General features: G+C 46.5%; 1 protein-coding gene across 1 annotated transcript; it reads right to left on the bottom strand.

The window, feature by feature from the left end:
• Positions 1-733: 733 nt before the first annotated feature.
• klhl40b (kelch-like family member 40b) lies at positions 734-20,131 on the bottom strand. Its single transcript, XM_067968174.1, has 6 exons — positions 18,875-20,131; positions 7,603-7,763; positions 5,444-5,551; positions 3,764-3,949; positions 2,376-2,522; positions 734-1,064 (listed from the first exon to the last, which is right to left on the bottom strand). Exons 1-6 carry the CDS (start codon positions 20,024-20,026, stop codon positions 956-958), a joined length of 1,863 nt encoding a protein of 620 aa, XP_067824275.1. The 5' UTR covers positions 20,027-20,131; the 3' UTR covers positions 734-955.
• Positions 20,132-20,357: the final 226 nt, after the last annotated feature.

Raw genomic sequence — 20,357 nt, 5'->3', positions numbered from 1 at the left:
TGTTCTATCATGGCCTCTACCTAACTCGTTTTAATCTGAGGAAAGGTGCAAGAGAGTTTCTTCATGTCCTCAAAGATAAGTTGAGCATAACTCCAGGTTTGGGCCAGTGGAGTCAGACACGTGGTTTGGGCTAACCTCCCAAATGTAGGATAGAAGAACTTAAAAGGAACACATGGTAGTCAGTTGGTTATAGTACAGGACTAGCTCCAAAAGGCTGTGAATTCCAATCCCACCGTGGCAAGATGTGAAAATGAACTTAATAAATCTTCTAACTTGTTTCTAGCACCAGAAAGTGACCATGAAAGCTGCCGGATTGTCGCAAAAACCCAACTGGTTCGTTAATGGCCCGTGGAACCTGCCACTCTGGTCTCCACCTGACTCTAATCCCACACTGTGGTTGACTCTTAATGCCCTCAGATATCGAGGGCTGGGAAATAAATACTGCCATCCAGTGTCATCCACGTCCCAAGAGCAAATAAAAACAAACTCTACAATACCTTTTTAAATATTAAATCCTACATTATTCAAATTCAATTGGCTTTCTTGGCATGATATTTTCAGTCTTAGCAGTATTGGCGCTATCCTGCTCCATGTAGTATTCCCTACACTAACTAGATATATTTTACATAAAGTGTAATCTACTGTACAAAAGATTTTTCTTTTTACAAAATAATTCCACAATGAGCATCAAATTGAACTTCACTTATGAATAATTCTAAAATACAGAAACAGATAGTTTTGGAGAGTAGTTTATTTAATAATATAACATCTTTGTAAACAGTTTAGCAATGCAGATATAATCAGTTCTAAAAATAGCCTGGGTCTTTTTGGATGGGGGGATGGGGGGAAGTATATTATCCCCATCTTACAATACTCAGTGTCCTGCTACAAAATAACCTCAAGCCCCTTCCGTTTCAACCCGGCTCCTACGTTACGGTACTTTTTTTCTTTTGGTTTACAACTTGGACATTCGCAAAGTATTTAGTCGCACTGGAAGGAAGGTTGCGTTTGCAGCGTAGGGAATCTCTCTCAGAATGCCAATCCACTCCTTGTCGTTGTCGTACCTGAAAACAAGAACATTTGAATCTTAGAATCTTACAGCACAGAAGGAGGTCATTCGGCCCATCGTGCCTGTGCTGGCTCTTTGAAGGAGCTATCCAATTAGTCCCACTTCCCCAGTTCTTTTCCCCATAGCTCTGCAAACTTTTTCTTGCCATTTAAAATGTTCCCAATATGAAATGATGAGAGGGCAGTGGTCTCTCTTCCCACACGACCCCCACCAGCCACCAAGACGATGGAAGATGTCATGTTACAATTGTACAGTGTCCTGGTCAGATCCAATCTTGAACAGTTTTGATCAACAGGGCATAAGCGAAACATTCTTGCCCTAGAGCTGCAGCAGAGAAAAGCCATGAAGTGGATCACTAGCATGCAACGATTAAGTTACCAGGAAGGTATGAAGAAACTGGGGCTCTTCAACCTTGAAAGGAGGCGACTGAGAGGAGACCTATAGAAATATTGATACGGTTAATCCAGAGCAATACTTCAAGGTATGTCAAGATACCAGAACACGGGCAAAGGTTACAAGTGGTGAAAGGAAAGCTTAGGACCGACCTTGGGAAGAATTTCTTCATGGAGAGAGTGGTTAACACTAGGAATGGTCTCTGGATAGTGTAGTGAAGTTGAAAACCTCAGAAGTCATTCAAGAGACAGATAATGTGATTGGGAGGTGGGGGAGGAATGTAAGTCATTCTGGAAAGATGAGCCTAGATGGGTGGATTATGGGTCATAAATATAAGATAGTCACTAATAAATCCAATAGGGAATTCAGGAGAAATTTCTTTACCCAGAGAGTGGTGAGAATGTGGAACTTGCTACCTCAAGGATTGGTTGAGGTGAATAGCATAGATACATGTAAGGGGAAGCTGTTAAGCACATGAGGGAGAAAGGAATAGAAGAGTATGCTGATAGGGTTAGATGAAGTAGGGAGGGAGGAGGCTTGTGTGGAGCATAAACACTGACCAGGACCAGTTGGGCCGAATGGCCTGTTTGTGCTGTAAATTCTATGAATGACCTCCCTCATCTCTTATGTATTTTATGATGTATCTGACTTCTAATGAAGTCTAGAAAGGATGGAGGTCATTTCTTGCATTCTCGCTCACTCAAGTTGGTGGAGAGCCGCCCTCTCATTCAGCACTAGTTCATATCATCAGTTTCATGAAAGGCAGAGTGTGGAAATGCAAGTGCGACACTAATGCAGTCAGGGAGGAGTATTCTAACGCTGTGACTGGTGCATGGTGTTGAGAGTAATGTAGGCGGAGCCTTGGATCGGGGGAAGGTTTGGTAACCTGCGGCAGGTGGCGTTTTCAACTTACTTCCATATGTCGTTGATTTCAGTTGGGACAATTTCTCCAGATTCAGATTGTATCATGGAAAATCCACCAATGGCGTACAGGCAGTCCATGAGGGAGACCAGGCTCAGCGAACTACGCTCCTGAGGGAACTCTGCCGCCTCTTCCCACCTACAGTGTAGAGAAGGGACTTGTCAAACGGGAAGCACCACAAGGCCCAGAAAATGCCACCTTTACCCGTTTCAAATCAAACACAGCAACAAAGGCCGGGCTAAAGACGACTTAATCTCTGGGTGGTCCAAGGGGAGCAGCAGGCTGGAGCGCCAGGGAGCAGAGGGTCGCAGGTTAGACTTCTTCCTCTCGTCTCGGCCCCGGCCCCACGCCCTCCCCGCACATCTAAGTTCCCAATCTTAGCCAGGCTGCTGCGAGGATGGTCCTGCTTGTTTTGTTTTTTTTGTCGGGGAGGGGGGGGGGGGGGAAAGAGTGAGCAAGTCATCACCAAGCCCTTAGTGGTGTCAGCCGTGGCTCAGTGGGCCGCACTCTCACCTCTGAGTCAAAAGGTCATGGGTTCAAGTCCCACTCTGGAGACTTGAGCACAAAATCTAGGCTAACACTCCAGTTCAATACTGAGGGAGTGCTGCACCGTCAGAGGTGCTGTCCTTTGGATGAGATGTTAAACCGAGGCCCCGTCTGCCCTCTTAGCTGGATGTAAAAGATCCCATGCCATTATTTCGAAGAACAGATGTCCTGGCCGATATTTATCTCTCAACCAAAATCACTTCTTTAAAAAAAAAAGTCACATTATCACATCACTGTTTGTGGGAGCTTGCTGTGCACAAATTGGCTGCTGCGTTTCCTACATTACAGTAGTGACTACACTTCAAAAAGTACTTCATTGGCTGTAAAATGCTTTGGGACATCCTGAGGTGGTGACAGGCACTGTATAAATGCAAGTCTTCTTTTCTTTCAATCTTGTTGAGGGGAATCACAGTGAATTTGAAGTGGACTAGCTCAGTGCTGCCCCCACCCCATCACCTTCAGGAGTACGTGGCCTGCTAGACCTGCGTGGAGGACCTTCTTGATAATTCAGTGCCTTGCCCTGTTCTGTACGGGACCATATACAAACTAGGAAGCCGACAGATTGGGGATTCCTGGTCCAGGCCGAGTTAGGCGGAGTGGCAGCTGTGAGACGCAGCTGTGAGACGCAACGCAACACTCCTCAGTGCCCATGGGGCTAGTGAGAAGGGAAAGATATCAGCCTGGGATCTCGCTCCTGCTCACTATCCAGCTGGACAGCGAGGGGACGGGATTGGGCTGGGCTGTGATCTCCCTTTGGGTTGAAAGCCTGCTGCTTTGCAGTCGAGGTGCTAACGTACAAGGACACGCCACCCAGACAACAAGACGTCTCTTACTTGTTCGCAGCTGTGTCGTAGACCTCGATGCTTCCAGTCAGCCCGCTGTCCGTGACCCCCGTTGCCACCCAGATTTTGCCTTTGTGGATCGTTGCCCCGAACAAGGAGCGCGCAGTCTTCAGGGGAGCCAGCTCCTTCCATTCGAACTTCTGGGGGTTATATACGCACAACTTGTTCAAGCACTTCCTGAAACCAATGGGTGGAGAGTCACTAAAACGGCTGGTTTAATGGATCGGCCTGCTCATCAGCACAGAAACAGCCCATCAGCTCCAGTGTCAGCCGTGGCTCAGTGGTTAGCATTCCTGCCTCTGAGACACAAGGTCGTAGGTTCAAATCCCACTCCATATAATCTAAGTTGATACTCCCAGTACAGTGCTGAGGGAGTGCTGCACAGTCGGAGGTGCCGTCTTTCGGATGAGACTTTAAACCGAGGCCCTGTCTGCCCTCTCGGTTGGGCGTAAAAGATCCCAAGGCACTTTTTTTAGCAGGAGAGCTCTCCCCCTGGTGTCATGGCCAATATGTATCCCTCAACCAAATAAAACTGATTATCTAGTTGTTATCTCATTGCTGTTTGTGGGATCTTGCTGTGCCAAATTGGCTGCAGCATTTCCAGTGTTACAACAGTGACTACATTTCAAAAGTACGTCATTGATTGTGAAGTGCTTTGGGACATCCTGAGGTCATGAAAGGCGCTATAATCACAGTGGTTTTTCTCCTCATGCGCCATCTCGTCTAATCTTGCTCTCCATATCCTTTTAATCTTCCTCTTTTTCAAGTAACTAATTCCCTTTTAAAAGAATTGATGGTCTCTGCTTCAACAACAGTGGAGTCCACATTCTGACCAGCCTGTGTAAAGAATCTCTTTTCAAACCCTGCCCTTTAATCATATTTATCATCATGCGCCCACTCATTATTGCCTCACTGACCAGTGGCAACAGAGCCACACAGGTCGGCAAGCTGAGATCTTCCTGTGCTGAGCCAGATGATGTCTGCAGTTGGAGAGCTCCAATTGCTGGTAGTCGGAGAGAGGACTACATACCACCCTCGCCCGCTGCCCAGGAAACCCTGAACTGCCCTCCTCACTCGACCCAAGTGCTCTCTACAGTGGAAAGATTCTGATCCCGTAACCCTTGTGCTAATGAAATTTACAGAACTCTCTCACAGCCTGATTGTATGTAACTGCAAGGTAACCTTTAATGGACCGTAACACAAGACAGCTCGTAAACCACTGAATTCAATACAAGCCCTTTTTCCCTTTTAAAAAGAAAAATGAAACAGATCAAGAAGTGGTAGTGAGGTGATACATCGAGTTACATCGAAACAGGCCATTCGGCCCAACTGGTCTGTGCTGGCATTTATCCTCCCTCCCGACTTCATCTAACCCTGTCAGCATATCCTTCAATTCCTTTCTCCCTCATGTGCTTATCTAACTTCCCCTTGAATGCCAAAAATGGGTTTGAAAATCCTGGAGATTGTAAGACGGAGAGGACCGAGGAGACTAAGAGATTCACTGTTTTGAAGACTTGGGAAGGAATGAGTAGGACTTGGGAGAAGGTACAAAGTGGTTGGATCTCAATACAGTGAGGACAGAGGAAAGTCCAGGACTGAGTGTTGTACATTGTTTCCTCAGATTTACTTTAAAACAAGTATTTAAATTTAAAAATGAACAGAGACACTTACTTGTCTTTTCCTTTCCCTCCTATTGCATACACCAGTCCATTGTGAGACACCACAGAATGGCCGTAAACTTCATACGGAAGTGGATCCGATTCTCCCCATTTAAATGTGCTGGAAATAGAAAGAGATTGTTTTTAATAACATGCAAAGGAAAATTTCCGCAAACAAGGAAGTCTCTGGGAGTGTGTTAATATTCACGAAGGGTCTCCGGGAGTGTGTTAATATTTACAGAGGGTCTCCGGGAGTGTGTTAATATTTACAGAGGGTCTCGGGGAGTGTGTTAATATTCACGAAGGGTCTCCGGGAGTGTGTTAATATTTACAGAGGGTCCCCGGGAGTGTGTTAATATTTACAGAGGGTCTCGGGGAGTGTGTTAATATTCACGAAGGGTCTCCGGGAGTGTGTTAATATTTACAGAGGGTCTCCGGGAGTGTGTTAATATTTACAGAGGGTCCCCGGGAGTGTGTTAATATTCACGAAGGGTCTCCGGGAGTGTGTTAATATTTACAGAGGGTCTCCGGGAGCGTGTTAATATTTACAGAGGGTCTCCCGGAGTGTGTTAATATTTACAGAGGGTCCCCGGGAGTGTGTTAATATTCACGAAGGGTCTCCGGGAGTGTGTTAATATTTACAGAGGGTCCCCGGGAGTGTGTTAATATTCACGAAGGGTCTCCGGGAGTGTGTTAATATTTACAGAGGGTCTCCGGGAGTGTGTTAATATTTACAGAGGGTCTCCGGGAGCGTGTTAATATTTACAGAGGGTCTCCGGGAGCGTGTTAATATTTACAGAGGGTCTCTGGGAGCGTGTTAATATTTACAGAGGGTCTCCGGGAGCGTGTTAATATTCACGAAGGGTCTCCGGGAGCGTGTTAATATTTACAGAGGGTCTCCGGGAGCGTGTTAATATTTACAGAGGGTCTCCGGGAGCGTGTTAATATTTACAGAGGGTCCCCGGGAGCGTGTTAATATTTACAGAGGGTCTCCGGGAGCGTGTTAATATTTACAGAGGGTCTCGGGGAGCGTGCTAATATTTACAGAGGGTCTCCGGGAGCGTGCTAATATTTACAGAGGGTCTCCGTGAGCGTGTTAATATTTACAGAGGGTCTCCGGGAGCGTGTTAATATTTACAGAGGGTCTCCCAGAGTGTGCTAATATTTACAGAGGGTCCCTGGCAGGGCGTTAAGAAGTCCTGGGAGTGTTTTATTAAGTATCTGTATGTGTTTGGTGTCTGTCTGGTCTTTTGTCTTTTAATTAGTTTCAGGCAGTCGCCCACCTCTCATTGGGTGAAGGAGAGTGCTTTTTCTGTTATATTTAATGCTTGCTCAGGAGGCTCAGAGGAGATTTAATAAAGGTTTTGAATAATGAAGAGTTTTGATAAAGTGAACAGGGAAAGGATTCTCTCTGCAATGGAAGACCCTGAGCTTTGGTTAAAGTTTGGCCAGTGATTTATTCAGCATAAAATAACAGATGACTCAACTTGACGATATCGATGTACAGCTGGGCGCCGTAGAGCAGCACTGTCCCCAATAAAGGAACCAATATGTGCATTCCTATAGCGCCTTTCACAACCTCAGGATGTCCCAAAGTGCTTCACAGCCAATGAAGTCACTGCAATGTAGGAATCACAGCAGCCAATTTGCACACAGCAAGATCCCACAAACAGCAATGAAATAAACAGTCAGATCATGTTTTTTTATATATAGGTGTTGGTTGAGGGATAAAGATTGGCCAAGACACCGAGGAAGAACTCCCCTGATTTTCTTTAATTCATGTTCACCAGACGGGGCCTCGGTTTAACGTCTCATCTGAAAGACGGCACCTCTGACAGTGCGGCACTCCCTCAGTGCTGCAGTGGGAGTGTCAGCTTGGATTTTGAGCTCAAGTCTCTGGAGTGGGACTTGAACCCACGACCTTCTGACTCAGGGGCGTGTGTGCTACCCACTGAACCACGGCTGACACACGTATGAAAAGACAGGGCTGCGTGCCTCAGCCGCACGTCGATTTTAATCGAGTTGAGACGTCGTGGGGGGTGCTGTTATTTTAATTCGAAAGAAAGGCCGAGCAAAGCTTGAGTCAAATGCTCAGGAGGTTCCAAATGACAGACGGCCCTTTACCCTCTACACTGCTCAATTCATGCCTTGTTCATTAAAAAGAAAACTTACTGTCGGTCGTAGCACATCACAGTGTTCAGCGTCTGCTCGGCTTCCTTCAGTTCCTTGCCTCCAATGACGTAGATGGCGTTCTCAGCTTCACCCAGGCCGAACAGGCACCGTGGAGAAGTCAGGGCCGGCATTCCCAACCAGTCAGAGTCCAGGTGGTCAAACTGCTCACAGGTTAAGATGCAATATAAGAAAGAAAGAAAACAAACGTGCAGTCATCATAGGACACGCCTCAGCGCCTCAGCACCTCACGGCTAAATAAATTACTTTTGAATCGCTGTCGTTTTGTGGCCAAACACTTCAGCCACCTTGCACACAGAAGGTAAGAAATTCAGGAGAAACCTCTTTGCCCACAGAGCGGTGAGAATGTGGAACTCGCTACCACGTGGACTGCCACTGCCCGAGGGGGTGGTGGAGGCAGTGCATTCCAGATCCTAACCACTCGCTGTGTAAAAAAGTTTTTCTTCATATCACCTTTGGTTCTTTTGCCAATCACCTTGAATCTATGTCCTCAGTTCCTTGACCCTTCCGCCAATGGGAACAGTTTCTCTCTATCCACTCTGTCTAGACCCTTCATGATTTTGAACACCTCTATCAAATCTCCTCTCAACCGTCTCTGTTCCAAGGAGAACAACCCCAGCTTCTCCAGTCTATCCACGTAATTTAAGTCCCTCATCCCTGGAATCATTCCAGTAAATCTCTTCTAAGACCTTCACATCCTTCCTAAAGTGTGGTGCTCAGAACTGGACACAATACTCCAGTTGTGGCCGAACCAGTGTTTTATAAAGGTTCATCATGACTTCCATACTTTTGTACTCTATGCCTCTATTTATAAAGCCTAGGATCCCGTATGCTTTTTTAACCGCTTTCTCAACCTGCCCTGCCACCTTCAATGATTTGTGCACATACACTCCCAGATCTCTCTGTTCCTGTACCTCTTTTAGAGTTGTGCCCTCTGGTTTATATCGCCTCTCCTCATTCTTCCTACCGAAATGTATCACTTCGCATTTTTCTGCTTTAAATTTCATCTGCCACGTGCCCGCCTATGCCACCAGCCTGTCTATATCCTCTTGAAGTCTATCACTATCCTTCTCATTGTTCACTACCCTTCCAAGTTTTGTGTCATCTGCAAATTTTGAAATTCCCTCCAAAAATGAAGAACAACCGTTCACCACTACTCTCTGTTTCCTGTCATTTAGCCAATTCTGTATCCATGTTGCTACTCTCCCCTTTTTTCCATGGGCCTCAATCTTAATAGCAAGCCTACCATGTGGCACTTTATCAAACGCTTTTTGAAAATCCATATAAACCATTGCCTCACCTACCCTCTCTGTTACTTCATCAAAATACTCGAGCAGGTTAGTTAAACACGATTTGCCTTTAACAAATCCGTGCTGGCCTTCCCTAATCAATACACACTCAACCAAGTGACTGCTAATTCTGTCCCGGATTAACGTTTCTAGAAGTTTCCCCACCACCGAGGTTAAACCGACTGGCCTATAGTTGCTGGGTTTATCCTTACACCTTTTTGAACAAGGATGTAACATTTGCAATTCTCCAGTCCTCTGGCACCACCCCCTCTATCTAAGGATGTTTGGAAGATTATGGCCAGTATCTCCGCAATTTCCACCCTTACTTCCCTCAGCAACCTAGGATGCATCGCATCCGGACCGGGTGACTTATCTACTTTAAGTACAGCTAGCCTTTCTCGTACCTCTTCTTTCTCAATTTTTAGCCCATCCAGAATCTTAATTATATCTCCCTTTACTGAGACTCTGGCAGCATCTTCTTCCTTGGTAAAGACAGATGCAAAGTACTCATTTAGTGCCTCAGCCATCCCTTCTGCCTCCATGAGTAGATCTCCTTTATGGTCCCTAATCAGCCCCACCCCTCCTCTTACTACCCGTTTACTGTTAACATGTCTGTAGAAAACTTTTGGATTCCCTTTTATGTTAGTCACTAGTCTATTCTCACACTCTCTCTTTTGCCCCTCTTATTTCCTTTTTCACTTTCCCTCTGATCTTTTTATATTCTGCCTGGTTCTCACTTGTGTTATCAACCTGATACCTGTCATAAGAAATGCTTTCCTTTATTAGCCGAAGCTAATGTTATACTGGAACTGTATAAAACACTAGTTAGGCCACAACTTGAGTACTGCGCACAGTTCTGGTCACCACATTACTATTATCGAAACCCTTCATAATTTTGAACGCCTCTATTAAATCTCCAAATGGGCTTCTTCTGTGCTGTATCATTCTATGATTCTATAAAGCTCTACGCTCACTTGCAACGAGGCCCTGGTAAGTGAAAATCCTGTGACCTTCTGTTGATAGTTTCTGTTTTGTTTCCTCCCCTCCTTCTATTTATCCCCCACTCCCTCTCCTGAAGGCACTGATTCTGGTTGGGCTACACTTCCACAGGTGCCCTCTGGCATCACCTCACCTGCATGGCCATTCCTCAGGTGTGAGGTTGGACAGCGAGTGTCCGAACCCAGGGGCTCGAGGCCTATTGTAGCCACCTGAAAGCTGCCCTGACGGAGATTGCTAACTCAGGGGACCGAGCTGGTCACTTTTAATAACCGTTTGGCCGATTTCAGCATCTACTGAGAACTCCTTAACTGTGACCGGTAAGTTTAATCTTGGCTCAGTGATAGCACTGTTCCCCTTGGGCGTCAGACGATTGTGTGTTGAAAGCCCGTTGTGAACTTGAGCACATAATGCAGGCCGACACTCCAGTACAGTACTGAGGGAGTGCTGCACTGTCAGAGGTGTCGTCTTTCGGATCAGATGTTGAACGTTCCCGCTCAGGTGGACATAAACTATCTCCTGGCACTATTTAAAGAGCAGGGGAGCTCTCTTGGTGTCCTGTCCAACATTTATTCCTTACTCAACATTGAGATTATCTCTGGTCATTTATCTCGTTTGAGGTGTGTGTGATTTTATATCAAATTTTAAAGCAGAGAAACAGGCCATTCGGCCCAACTGGTCTGTGCCTGTGTTTATGCTCCACACGAGCCTCCTCCCTCCTTACTTCATCTAACCCAATCAGCATAAACTTCTATTCCTTTCTCCCTCCTGTACTAATTTGGTTAGAGTTAAGGAACAATAGAGGGGCCATTACACTACTGGGTGTATTCTATAGGCCACCAGCTAGTGGGAAGGATATAGAGGAGCAAATTTGCAGGGAAATTACAGAGAGGTGCAAAAGCCATAGAGTAGTGATAACGGGAGATTTCAACTATCCTAATATAGACTGGGATAACAATAACATAAGGGGCAAAGAAGGAGAGGAATTTTTGAAATGTGTTCATGATAACTTTCTCGACCAGTATGTTTCTGGGCCAACAAGGAAGGAGCATTGCTGGACTTGGTTATAGGGAATGAGATGGGCCAAGTGGAGCAAGTGTCAGTGGGGGAACATTTAGGGAACAGCGATCATAGTATCATAAGGTTTAGAATAGCTATGGAAAAGGACCCTGACCACTGTCAAGTAAAAATACTCAATTGGAGGAGGGCCAATTTCAGTGGGCTGAGAACAGATCTGGCCTGGGTAAATTGGCATCATAGATTGGCAGGCAAAACTGTAATTGAACAGTGGGCACCTTTACAGAGGAGATGATTAGTGTACAGACAAAGTACATTCCAACAAGGGAGAAAGGTAGGGCAACTAAAGCCAGAGCTCCCTGGATATCAAAGGAGGTAGAGAATAAGATGAAGCAGAAGAAAGGGGCGTAGTGAGCGTAGAGCTGGCATTTGGCCCATCATGCCCATGCCAGCTCTTTAAAAGAGCTATCCAATTGGTCCCACTCCCTGCTCTTTCCCCATAGCTCTGCAAATTTTTCCCCTTCAAGTATACAAATCTCTTTTGAAAGTTTCTATTGCTTCCACCGCCCTTTCAGTCTGTACATTCCAGATCATCATAACTCGCTGTTAAAAAAAAATTCCCCTCATCTCCCCTCTGGTTCTTTTCCCAATGATTTTAAATCTGTGTCCTCTGGTTACCGACCCTTCTGCCAGCGGAAAAAATGTCTTCTTATTTACTATTATCGAAACCCTTCATAATTTTGAACGCCTCTATTAAATCTCCGCTTAACCTTCTCTGCTCCAAGGAGAACAACCCCTCCGCTAAGGGAAATAGGTCCTTCCTATCCACTCTATCTAGGCCCGTCATAATTTTGTACACCTCAATCAAATCACCCCTCAGCCTCCTCTGTTCCAAGGAAAACAACCCCAGCCTATCCAATCTGTCATCATAGCTAAAATTCTCCAGTCCTGGCAACATCCTCGTAAATCTCCTCTGCACCCTCTCTAGTGCAATTACATCCTTCCTGTAATGTGGTGACCAGAACTGTGCGCAGTACTCAAGTTGTGGCCTAACTAGTGTTTTATACAGTTCCAGTATAACATTAGCTTCGGCTAATAAAGGAAAGCATTTCTTATGCCTTCTTAACCACCTTATCTATCTGTCCTGCTACCTTCAGGAATCTGTGGACATTCACTCCAAGGTCCCTGACTTCCTCTTCACCTCTCAGTATTCTCCCATTTATTGTGTATTCCCTTGCCTTGTTTGCTCTCCCCAAATGCATTACCTCACACTTCTCTGGATTGAACTCCATTTACCACTTTTCTGCCCATCTGAACAGTCCATTGATATCTTTCTGCAGTCTACAGCTTTTCTCCTCACTATCAACCACATGGCCTATCTCTGTGTCGTCAGCAAATTTCTTAATCATGCCCCTACGTTTAAGTCCAAATTGTTAATGTATACCACAAAAAGCAAAGGACCTGGTACCGAGCCCTGCGGCTCCCCACTGGAAACAGCCTTCCAGTCACAAAAACACCCGTCGACCATTACCTTTTGCTTCCTGCCACTGAGCCAATTTTGGACCCAATTTGCCACATTCTCTTCGATCCCATGGGCCTTTACTTTTTTGACCAATCTGCCATGTGGGACCTTGTCAAAAGCCTTGCTAAAATCCATGTAGATTACATCAATTGCGCTACCCTCATCAATCCTCCTTGTCACCTCCTCGAAAAATTCAATCAAGTTAGTCAGACACGACCTCCCCTTAACAAATCCGTGCTGACTGTCCTTGATTACTCTGTGCCTTTCTAAGTGACAGTTTATCCTGTCCCTCAGAATTGATTCCAATAATTTGCCCACCACCGAGGTTAGGCTGACTGGCCTGTAATTACTCGGTCTATCCCTCGCTCCCTTTTTAAACAACGGTCCTCCAATCCTCCAGCTCTACACCTGTATCAACATAACCCCGCCTAACCTGGGCTTCTTACTCACCCAGTCCGTGTCAACCACTGCCCTCCTCTGCCTGGAAGAATTTGTTCTCACATTGATCAACTTTTCCTTTAACTTCACTCACTTCCTCCAGATAAACAGTGTTGCTACGGGAACCTGTATGAGTCCTAGCTATGCCTGCCTCTTCCAGTCCGACTCAGGTCTCCTCCCTGACCTCTCATTCTGTTACATTAATGGCTGGGTCAGTGCTGCTTCTTACTCGTGCCCTGATTTAGAATTTCATTAATTATGCTTCAAATTTCTTCTCCTTCCTTAGTTTTAAATGGTCCTTCTCTGACACTTCCTTTCCTTCCTGGACTTCTCTCTCTGTCTGGGGACGGGCTTTCCACTGACATCAATTATAAGCCGACCGACACCCCCCCTCCCACCCCACAACGAGTTGGATTATATTTCTTCCCACCCCGCTTCCTGTGAGGATTCCATTCCCTTCTCCCAGTTTCTCCATGATTCCATGTTCTGATGATTCCACCTTCTACACCACAGCTCCCAAAATGTCCTTTCTTTCTCCTCAGCTGAAGATTCACCTCCAAGACTCTTAACTGGATCCATCCCATTTCCCATGCTTCTGCCCGCTCCCTTCTTCCACCCCACACCCTACTATCATGAGAGGGCCCCTCTTGTCCTCAGCATCCACCGCACTAGCCTTCATAGAATTACATAGGATTTACAGCACAGAAACAGGCCATTCGTCCCAACAGGTCTATGCCAGCGTTTATGCTCCACACGAGCTTCCTCCTTCCCTACTTCATCTAACCCTATCAGCAAATCCTTCTATTCCTTTCTCCCTCATCTCCCTGTAGCATCCCCTTAAATGCTTCTATGCTATTTGCCTCAAGTACTCCATGTGGCAGTGAGTTCCACATTCTCACCACTCTTTGGGTAAAGAAGTTACTCCTGAATTCTTCTTTGGATTTATTAGTGACTATCTTATATTTATGGCCCCTAGTTTTGGTCTCCCTGACAAGTAGAAACATTTTCTCTACATCTACCCTATCAAATCCTTTCATAATTTTAAAGACCTCCATCAGGTCACCCCTCAGCCTTCTCTTTCCTAGAGAAGAGCGCTCCAGCGTGAACAGTCTTTCCTGATAGTTATAACCTCTCAGATCTGGTATAATCCTTGTGAATATTCTTTGCACCTTCTCCAGTGCCTCTGTATCCTTTTTGTAATATGGAGACCAGAAATGATCTCCCTATTAGCACCAGTACCATCAGTACTGTGCACAGTACTCTTGGTGTGTCGCATTCAACACATCATCTTCTGCCATTTCGGCCACCTCCAACATGATCCCACCGTCAAACACATCTTCCCCTCCCCTCCCCTCTCCGAAGAGACCCTGCCCTCTGTGACACCCTGGTTCACACTTTTCCATCACCCCTACCACCTGCGTTCTTTCCCCTGGTACTTTCCCATATCAAGTGCAGGAGGTGCAACACCTGGTCAAACACCCCCCCCTCCCCACCCCCTCCCCAGCCACGCCCCTGCCCAGGGTCCCAGATACTCCTTCCAGGTGAGACAGCAATTTACGTGTATTTCTCCCAACCCAGTACTTGCTGCTCACGGTGCCGTCTCCTCTATGCTGGGGAAACCAAACGCAGATTCCGTTCATCCTGCCCAGAGTCAACTCCGAGCTCCCTGTTAAAATCCATTTCAATTCCCACTCCCACTCCCACTCTGACCTCTGCCTTCTACACTGTTCCTAGGAAGCTCCAAAATTCCCTAGATTCTGGAAGGGCCCCATCAGATTGGAAAATAGCGAATGTAGCTCCTCTATTCAAGAAAGAAGGGAAACAGAAAGCAGGAAACTACAGGCCAGTTAGCGTAACATCTGTCATAGGGAAAATGCGAGAATCTATTATTAAGGAGTTTATAGCAGGGCACTTAGAAAATCTCAATGCAATCAGGCAGAGTCAACACGGCTTTGTGAAAGGGAAATCGTGTTTGACTAATTTATTAGAGTTCTTTGAGGAAGTAACAAACAACGTGGATAAAGGGGATCCTGTGTATGTGGTGTACTTGGATTTCCAGAAGGCTTTTGACAAGGTGCCACATCAAAGGCTACTACACAAAATAAGAGCTCATGGTGTAGGGGGTAACATATCAGCATGGATAAAGGATTGGTTAGCTAACAGGAAACAGAGAGTAGGCATAAATGGGTCATTTTCAGGTTGGCAAGATGTAACAAGTGGAGTGCCACAGGGATCAGTGCTTGGGCCTCAACTATTTACAATCTATATCAATGACTTGGATGATAGGACTGAATGTATGGTTGCTAAATTTGCTGATGAGACAAAGGTATATAGGAAAGTAAGTCGTGACGAAGACATAAGGAGTCTGCAAAGGGATATAGATAGGTTAAGTGAGTGGGCAAAAATTTGGCAGATGGAGTATAATGTGGGAAAATGTGAATTCGTCCACTTTGGCAGGAGGAATAGAAAAGCAGTATATTATTTAAATGGAGAGAGATTGCAGAACTCTGAGGTACAGAGGGACCTGGGTGTCCTGGTACATGAATCACAAAAAGTTTGTATGCAGGTACAGCAAGTGATTAGGAAGGCAAATGGAATGTTGTCAGTTATTGCAAGGGGAATGGAATATAAAAGTAGAGATGTTTTGCTCCAGTTGTACAGGGCATTGGTGAGACCACATCTAGAATACTGTGTGCAGTTTTGGTCTCCTTATTTAAGAAAGGACATAGTTGCTTTAGAGGCGGTTCAGAGAAGGTTCACTCGACTGATTCCTGGAATGAGGGGGTTATCTTATGAGGAAAGGTTGGACAAGTTGGGCCTGTATACATTGGAGTTTAGGAGAATGAGAGGTGATCTTATTGAAACATATAAGATCCCAAGGGGACTTAAAGGGGTAGATGCTGAGAGGATGTTTCCCCTTGTGGGAGAGACCAGAACTAGGGGCCACAGTTTAAAAATAAGAGGTCTCCCATTTACGATGGAGATGAGGAGAAATTTTTTCTCTGAGGGTCGTGAGTCTGGAGGGTGGAGGCAGGATCATTGAATATTTTTAAGGCTGAATTAGATAGATTCCTGATTAACAAGGGAGTCAAAGGTTATAGGAGGTAGACGGGAAAGTAGGGTTGAGGTCACAATCAGATCAGCCAGTACCTTATCAAATGGCAGAGCAGGCTCGAGGGGCCGAATGGCCTACTCCTGCTCTTAATTCGTACGTTCATATGTTCGTAACACAAGCTCGGGGAATAGCACCTCGTCTTTCAATTAGTTACTTGGCAGCTCTTTGGTCGTAATATTTACATTAATAAATTCTGATCTTAACTATATCCACCACTTCCTCTTCAGCAGGAAATGCTGGTGGGATGGGATGGCTGTGCTGGTGTTTCTGGGGAGGGGGTCTCTGCATGGGAACACTGTGCTGGTGGGATGGGATGGGTGTGCTGGTGTTTCTGGGGAGGGGGGTCTCTCTGTGGGAACACTGTGCTGGTGGGATGGGATGGGTGTGCTGGTGTTTCTGGGGAGGGGGGTCTCTCTGTGGGAACACTGTGCTGGTGGCGTTATCTGCACCTTTTGTGTGGATCTGGGTTTTTTTCTCCCAGGGTTTTCTCCTGGGCTCTTTGACCCTGCTGCCCTTTGCCAGCTTTTCGTGCTTCCATTTCTAACTGCTTTACCCCCCTCTCCCCACCCCCCCCCCTCTCCCCACCCCCCCTTTCCCCTGCCCCCATCCATTTCCATGTTCCCTGCGTCTTTGATTTCTCCCTTTGTGCCTCCTTTTGTCTCGTACTAATATTACTTCTGCCATCTAACCATCTCCTGTTTTTCACTTTACAAGTCAATCTATTTTTAAAAAAGTTTCTGTGTAATCGTATTTTCAAAAAAATAAATACGAATGAGGATTTAGCCTGAGCTCCACACTCCGTTAGTGTGGTGTTTCCGAGAGATCTGGAGCAGTTGGTGGATGTGCTGTAACACGTCCAGTGCATACCCCAAGTGTACAAAGGATTCCTTATTTGCCCTGATGATCCCAGATTTGTACATAAGGACAAGTTTTAGTCGATAGGGAACGTAGGTTTATCTATGTGGCAGGATGTGGGGTTTGAAGCTAATGTCCTCTTCGCTACATCTATTTTTATGGTGAGCATGAGTTAAAGTACCAAGAGTAACCTGAAGTGTAATAACTATGACCCTGAATGCATTGGATAAGGGGGAAGCACAGTGCAAAGGTTAGGGGGACTGAATTTCATCTCAACACGACACTGCAAAGTTCAGAACTGGATAGAGATAAGGAGTGGGGGACCGTGGCTACTCTTCCCTCTCCCTAGCTCAGACGCACTCAGGCTAATTGCAGCCCCCTCAGCACAGGCTGGGAATTGGACCTGTGACCTACTGTACCATAGCAAGCAGTGTGTTTATCCACTAGACAACTGGGCGAGATACTTACAATATTTTTTCAATTGTCTTCCCCTTTTACGTACAGGCTTATGTTCATGTCTTAGAATTACATAGAATTCACAGCACAGAAAGTGGCCATTCGGCCCAACAGGTCCATGCCGGTGTTTATGCTCCACATGAGCCTCCTCCCTCCCTACTTTATCTCACCCTATCGGTATATCCTTCTATTCCTTTCTCCCTTAGCTTCCCCTTAAATGCATCTCAGGGATATTTGGGTTGAGTTCTAAATACCACTTTTCAAATAAACTATCCCCTGTGCACTTTAAATATTACCGATGTAATGTTTCAGTCTCACGGACTTACATAAGAACATAAGAAATAGGAGCAGGAGTCGGCCATATGGCCCCTCGAGTCTGCCCCGTCATTCAATCAGATCATGGCTGATCTTCGACCTCAACCCCACTTTCCCACCCGATCCCCATATCCCTTGATTCCCCTAGAGTCCAAAAATCTAACAATCTCAGCCTTGAATATATTCAATGACTCCGCATCCACAGCCTTCTGGGGTAGAGAATTCCAAAGATTCACAACACTCTGCATGAAGAAACTCCTCCTCATCTCCATCTTGAATGGCCGGCCCCTTATCCTGCGACCATACGCCTAGTTCTAGATTCTCTAGCAAGGGAAAACAATCTCTCAGCATCTACCCTATCAAGCTCCCTCGTAATCTTGTATGTTTCAATGAGATCACCTCTCATTCTTCTAAACTTCAGAGAGTATAGGCCCATTCTACTCAATCTCTCCTCATAGGACAACCCTCTCATCCCAGGAATTAATCTAGTGAACCTTCGTTGCACCGCCTCTAAGACAAGTATATCCCAAAACTGGGACCAAAACTGCACACAGTACTCCAGGTGAGGTCTCACTAAAACCCTGTACAATTGTAGTAAGACTTCCTTACTCTTGTACTCCAACCCCCTTGCAATAAAGGCTAACATGCCATTTGCCTTCCTAATTGCCTGCTGTACCTGTATGCTAACTTTTTGTGTTTCTTGTACCGGGATACCCAAATCTCTCTGGACACCAACATTTAATAGTTTCTCACCATTTAAAAAATATTCTGTTTTTCTATTCTTCCTACCAAAGTGAATAACCTCACCTTTCCCCACATTATACTCTATCTGCCACCTTCTTGCCCACTCACTTAACATGTCTATATCCCTTTGCAGACTCTTTGTGTCCTCCTCACAGCTTACTTTCCCACCTAGCTTTGTATCATCAGCAAATTTGGATACATTACACTCGGTCCCTTCATCTAAGTCATTAATATAGATTGTAAATAGCTGAGGCCCAAGCACTGATCCGCTAACCTGAGAATGACCCGTTTATCCCTACTCTCTGTTTTCTGTCCTTTAACCAATCCTCTATCCATGCTAATATATTACCCCCAACCCCATGAGCCCTTATCTTGTGTAACAACCTTTTATGTGGCACCTTATCGAATGCCTTTTGGAAATTGAAATATACGACATCCACTGGTTCCCCTTTACCTACCCTGCTGGTTAAATGAAGTCAGCTCAAAGCAGAGCTTCAACTCACTTACCTGTAAGAAGTAGGACTGGAGTGGGTTTTCCTTATTGTCTTCATTGTAGTAGAGGCCACCAGCTACAAAGATCTGGTTCTCCTTGGTTACCAGGCTGGCGTGGTTTTTGGGAATTTTACTGGAGACCGAGGCGAAGTAGCACTGGTTGGTGGTGGGGTCATAGGCCACAGTGGCCTCCTCGTTGATCATGAAGATCAAGTCTTTCACGAACATGCCAAACCGCAGGTTTTCATTCAAGATGCCTGGGGCGAGCTCTTCTTCCTCCTCCTCCTCCTCCTCCTCCTCCTCCTCCTCCTCTCCGCTCGCTGGGTCCTCTCCGTCATTCTTTCCCGTGGCCGCCTTCTCTTTCTTCGTCTTTGTAGGGTGCGCTTTGCCCTCCTGGGCGTCTTTCACCATCTGAATCTTCTCGCGGAGCGCCGGGCTCGACTTGACGATCTGGTTCTCCTCCACCCGCTCCCTCAGGTAGTCCTTGGGCATCAGGCGGAAACGCACGCACTCGAACAGCTCCGGCAGGGCCTTGAGGTGGCTTTCGTGGTGGGCCGCCCAGCTCATCACCGCCTCGAAGACCGCCTCTTCCTTCTCCACGTTAAGGGAGTCGCTGGCAACGATGGCCATCATCTCGTCGGGGTTCAACTGGAGAAAGTCGCGGTCCTTGCTGATGAGGTTGAAATGCTGGCACAAAAAGTCCCTGGCTCCCACCGCCAGCCTGGGGCAGTCCAGCATCAGGCCCAGCCTGAAAATGGCCAAACAGTTGCTCAGGCTCAGCCGCTTCTGCAGGTAGGAGATGCAGACGGTGAAGATGGACGGGATCTGGAACATGTTGGCGGCCGTGAAAATGTCCTGCACGTTGCCGTCGCTCAGCTCCACCTCCGAGGTGTAGACGTAGTGCAGGATCACCTCGATGGTCTCCGGCTCCACCTCCTCCAGGGCGATTTCCCGCTTCTTGCTCTCCTCCAGGTCCGAGAGGAACATGGCCCGGAAGTAAGGGCTGCAGGCCGCCAGCACCAGCCGGTGGCAGGGCAGCTCCTTGTCCTTGACCTTCAGGATGCAGTCCACAAACTTGTTGTTTTCCAGCAGGTCCCGGAGGCCATCCTGCAGCAGGGTCTGCTGGTAAATCCGAGGCTCCTCTGCTGGGTCTATGGGACTCGCCATTGCCGACAATGAACCTCCTTGAAGAGACCAGACTGATCTGAAGCCCTTCCCGGTCCGGCCCGCGTGTGGTGAATTGATCGCCACAGCAGCTGTCCTGCCCTCTGCAAATTCCTTTTGGGGCCTATTTATAGGAACGCCAGCACAAAGCTCAGGAATTCATCCCGGTCCGCAGGGAAAGATGATCCACCCTTCACCAGAGGGATGTGTCAATCAGTCGGACTGAGCAACTGCAGGTCCCTGACTGGGACAATCTGCCCAAAAGTGTTAGTCATACCCATCCCCCTATCTTCCCCCCCCCCCCCCCACCGACCCAGTTTCATTGTGTCTCTTT

The sequence above is a fragment of the Heptranchias perlo genome, chromosome 2 (assembly GCF_035084215.1).
Source record: "Heptranchias perlo isolate sHepPer1 chromosome 2, sHepPer1.hap1, whole genome shotgun sequence".
Classification (NCBI taxonomy): domain Eukaryota; kingdom Metazoa; phylum Chordata; class Chondrichthyes; order Hexanchiformes; family Hexanchidae; genus Heptranchias; species Heptranchias perlo.
The sequence above is the reverse complement of the archived record's forward strand: the minus strand, read 5'-3'. Positions and strand labels throughout refer to the sequence as shown.

What these genes read in the sequence shown, in the direction of transcription:
- klhl40b (XM_067968174.1), bottom strand. Translation starts at nt 20,026, where the DNA reads ATGGCGAGTCCCATAGACCCAGCAGAGGAGCCTCGGATTTACCAGCAG. An exon ending in GGAGGGAAAGGAAAAGACAA is followed by an intron (nt 3,950 to 5,443) that starts GTAAGTGTCTCT and finishes CATTGGTTTCAG; the next exon opens with GAAGTGCTTGAACAAGTTGT. An exon ending in GAAATCAACGACATATGGAA is followed by an intron (nt 1,065 to 2,375) that starts GTAAGTTGAAAA and finishes TCTTGTTTTCAG; the next exon opens with GTACGACAACGACAAGGAGT.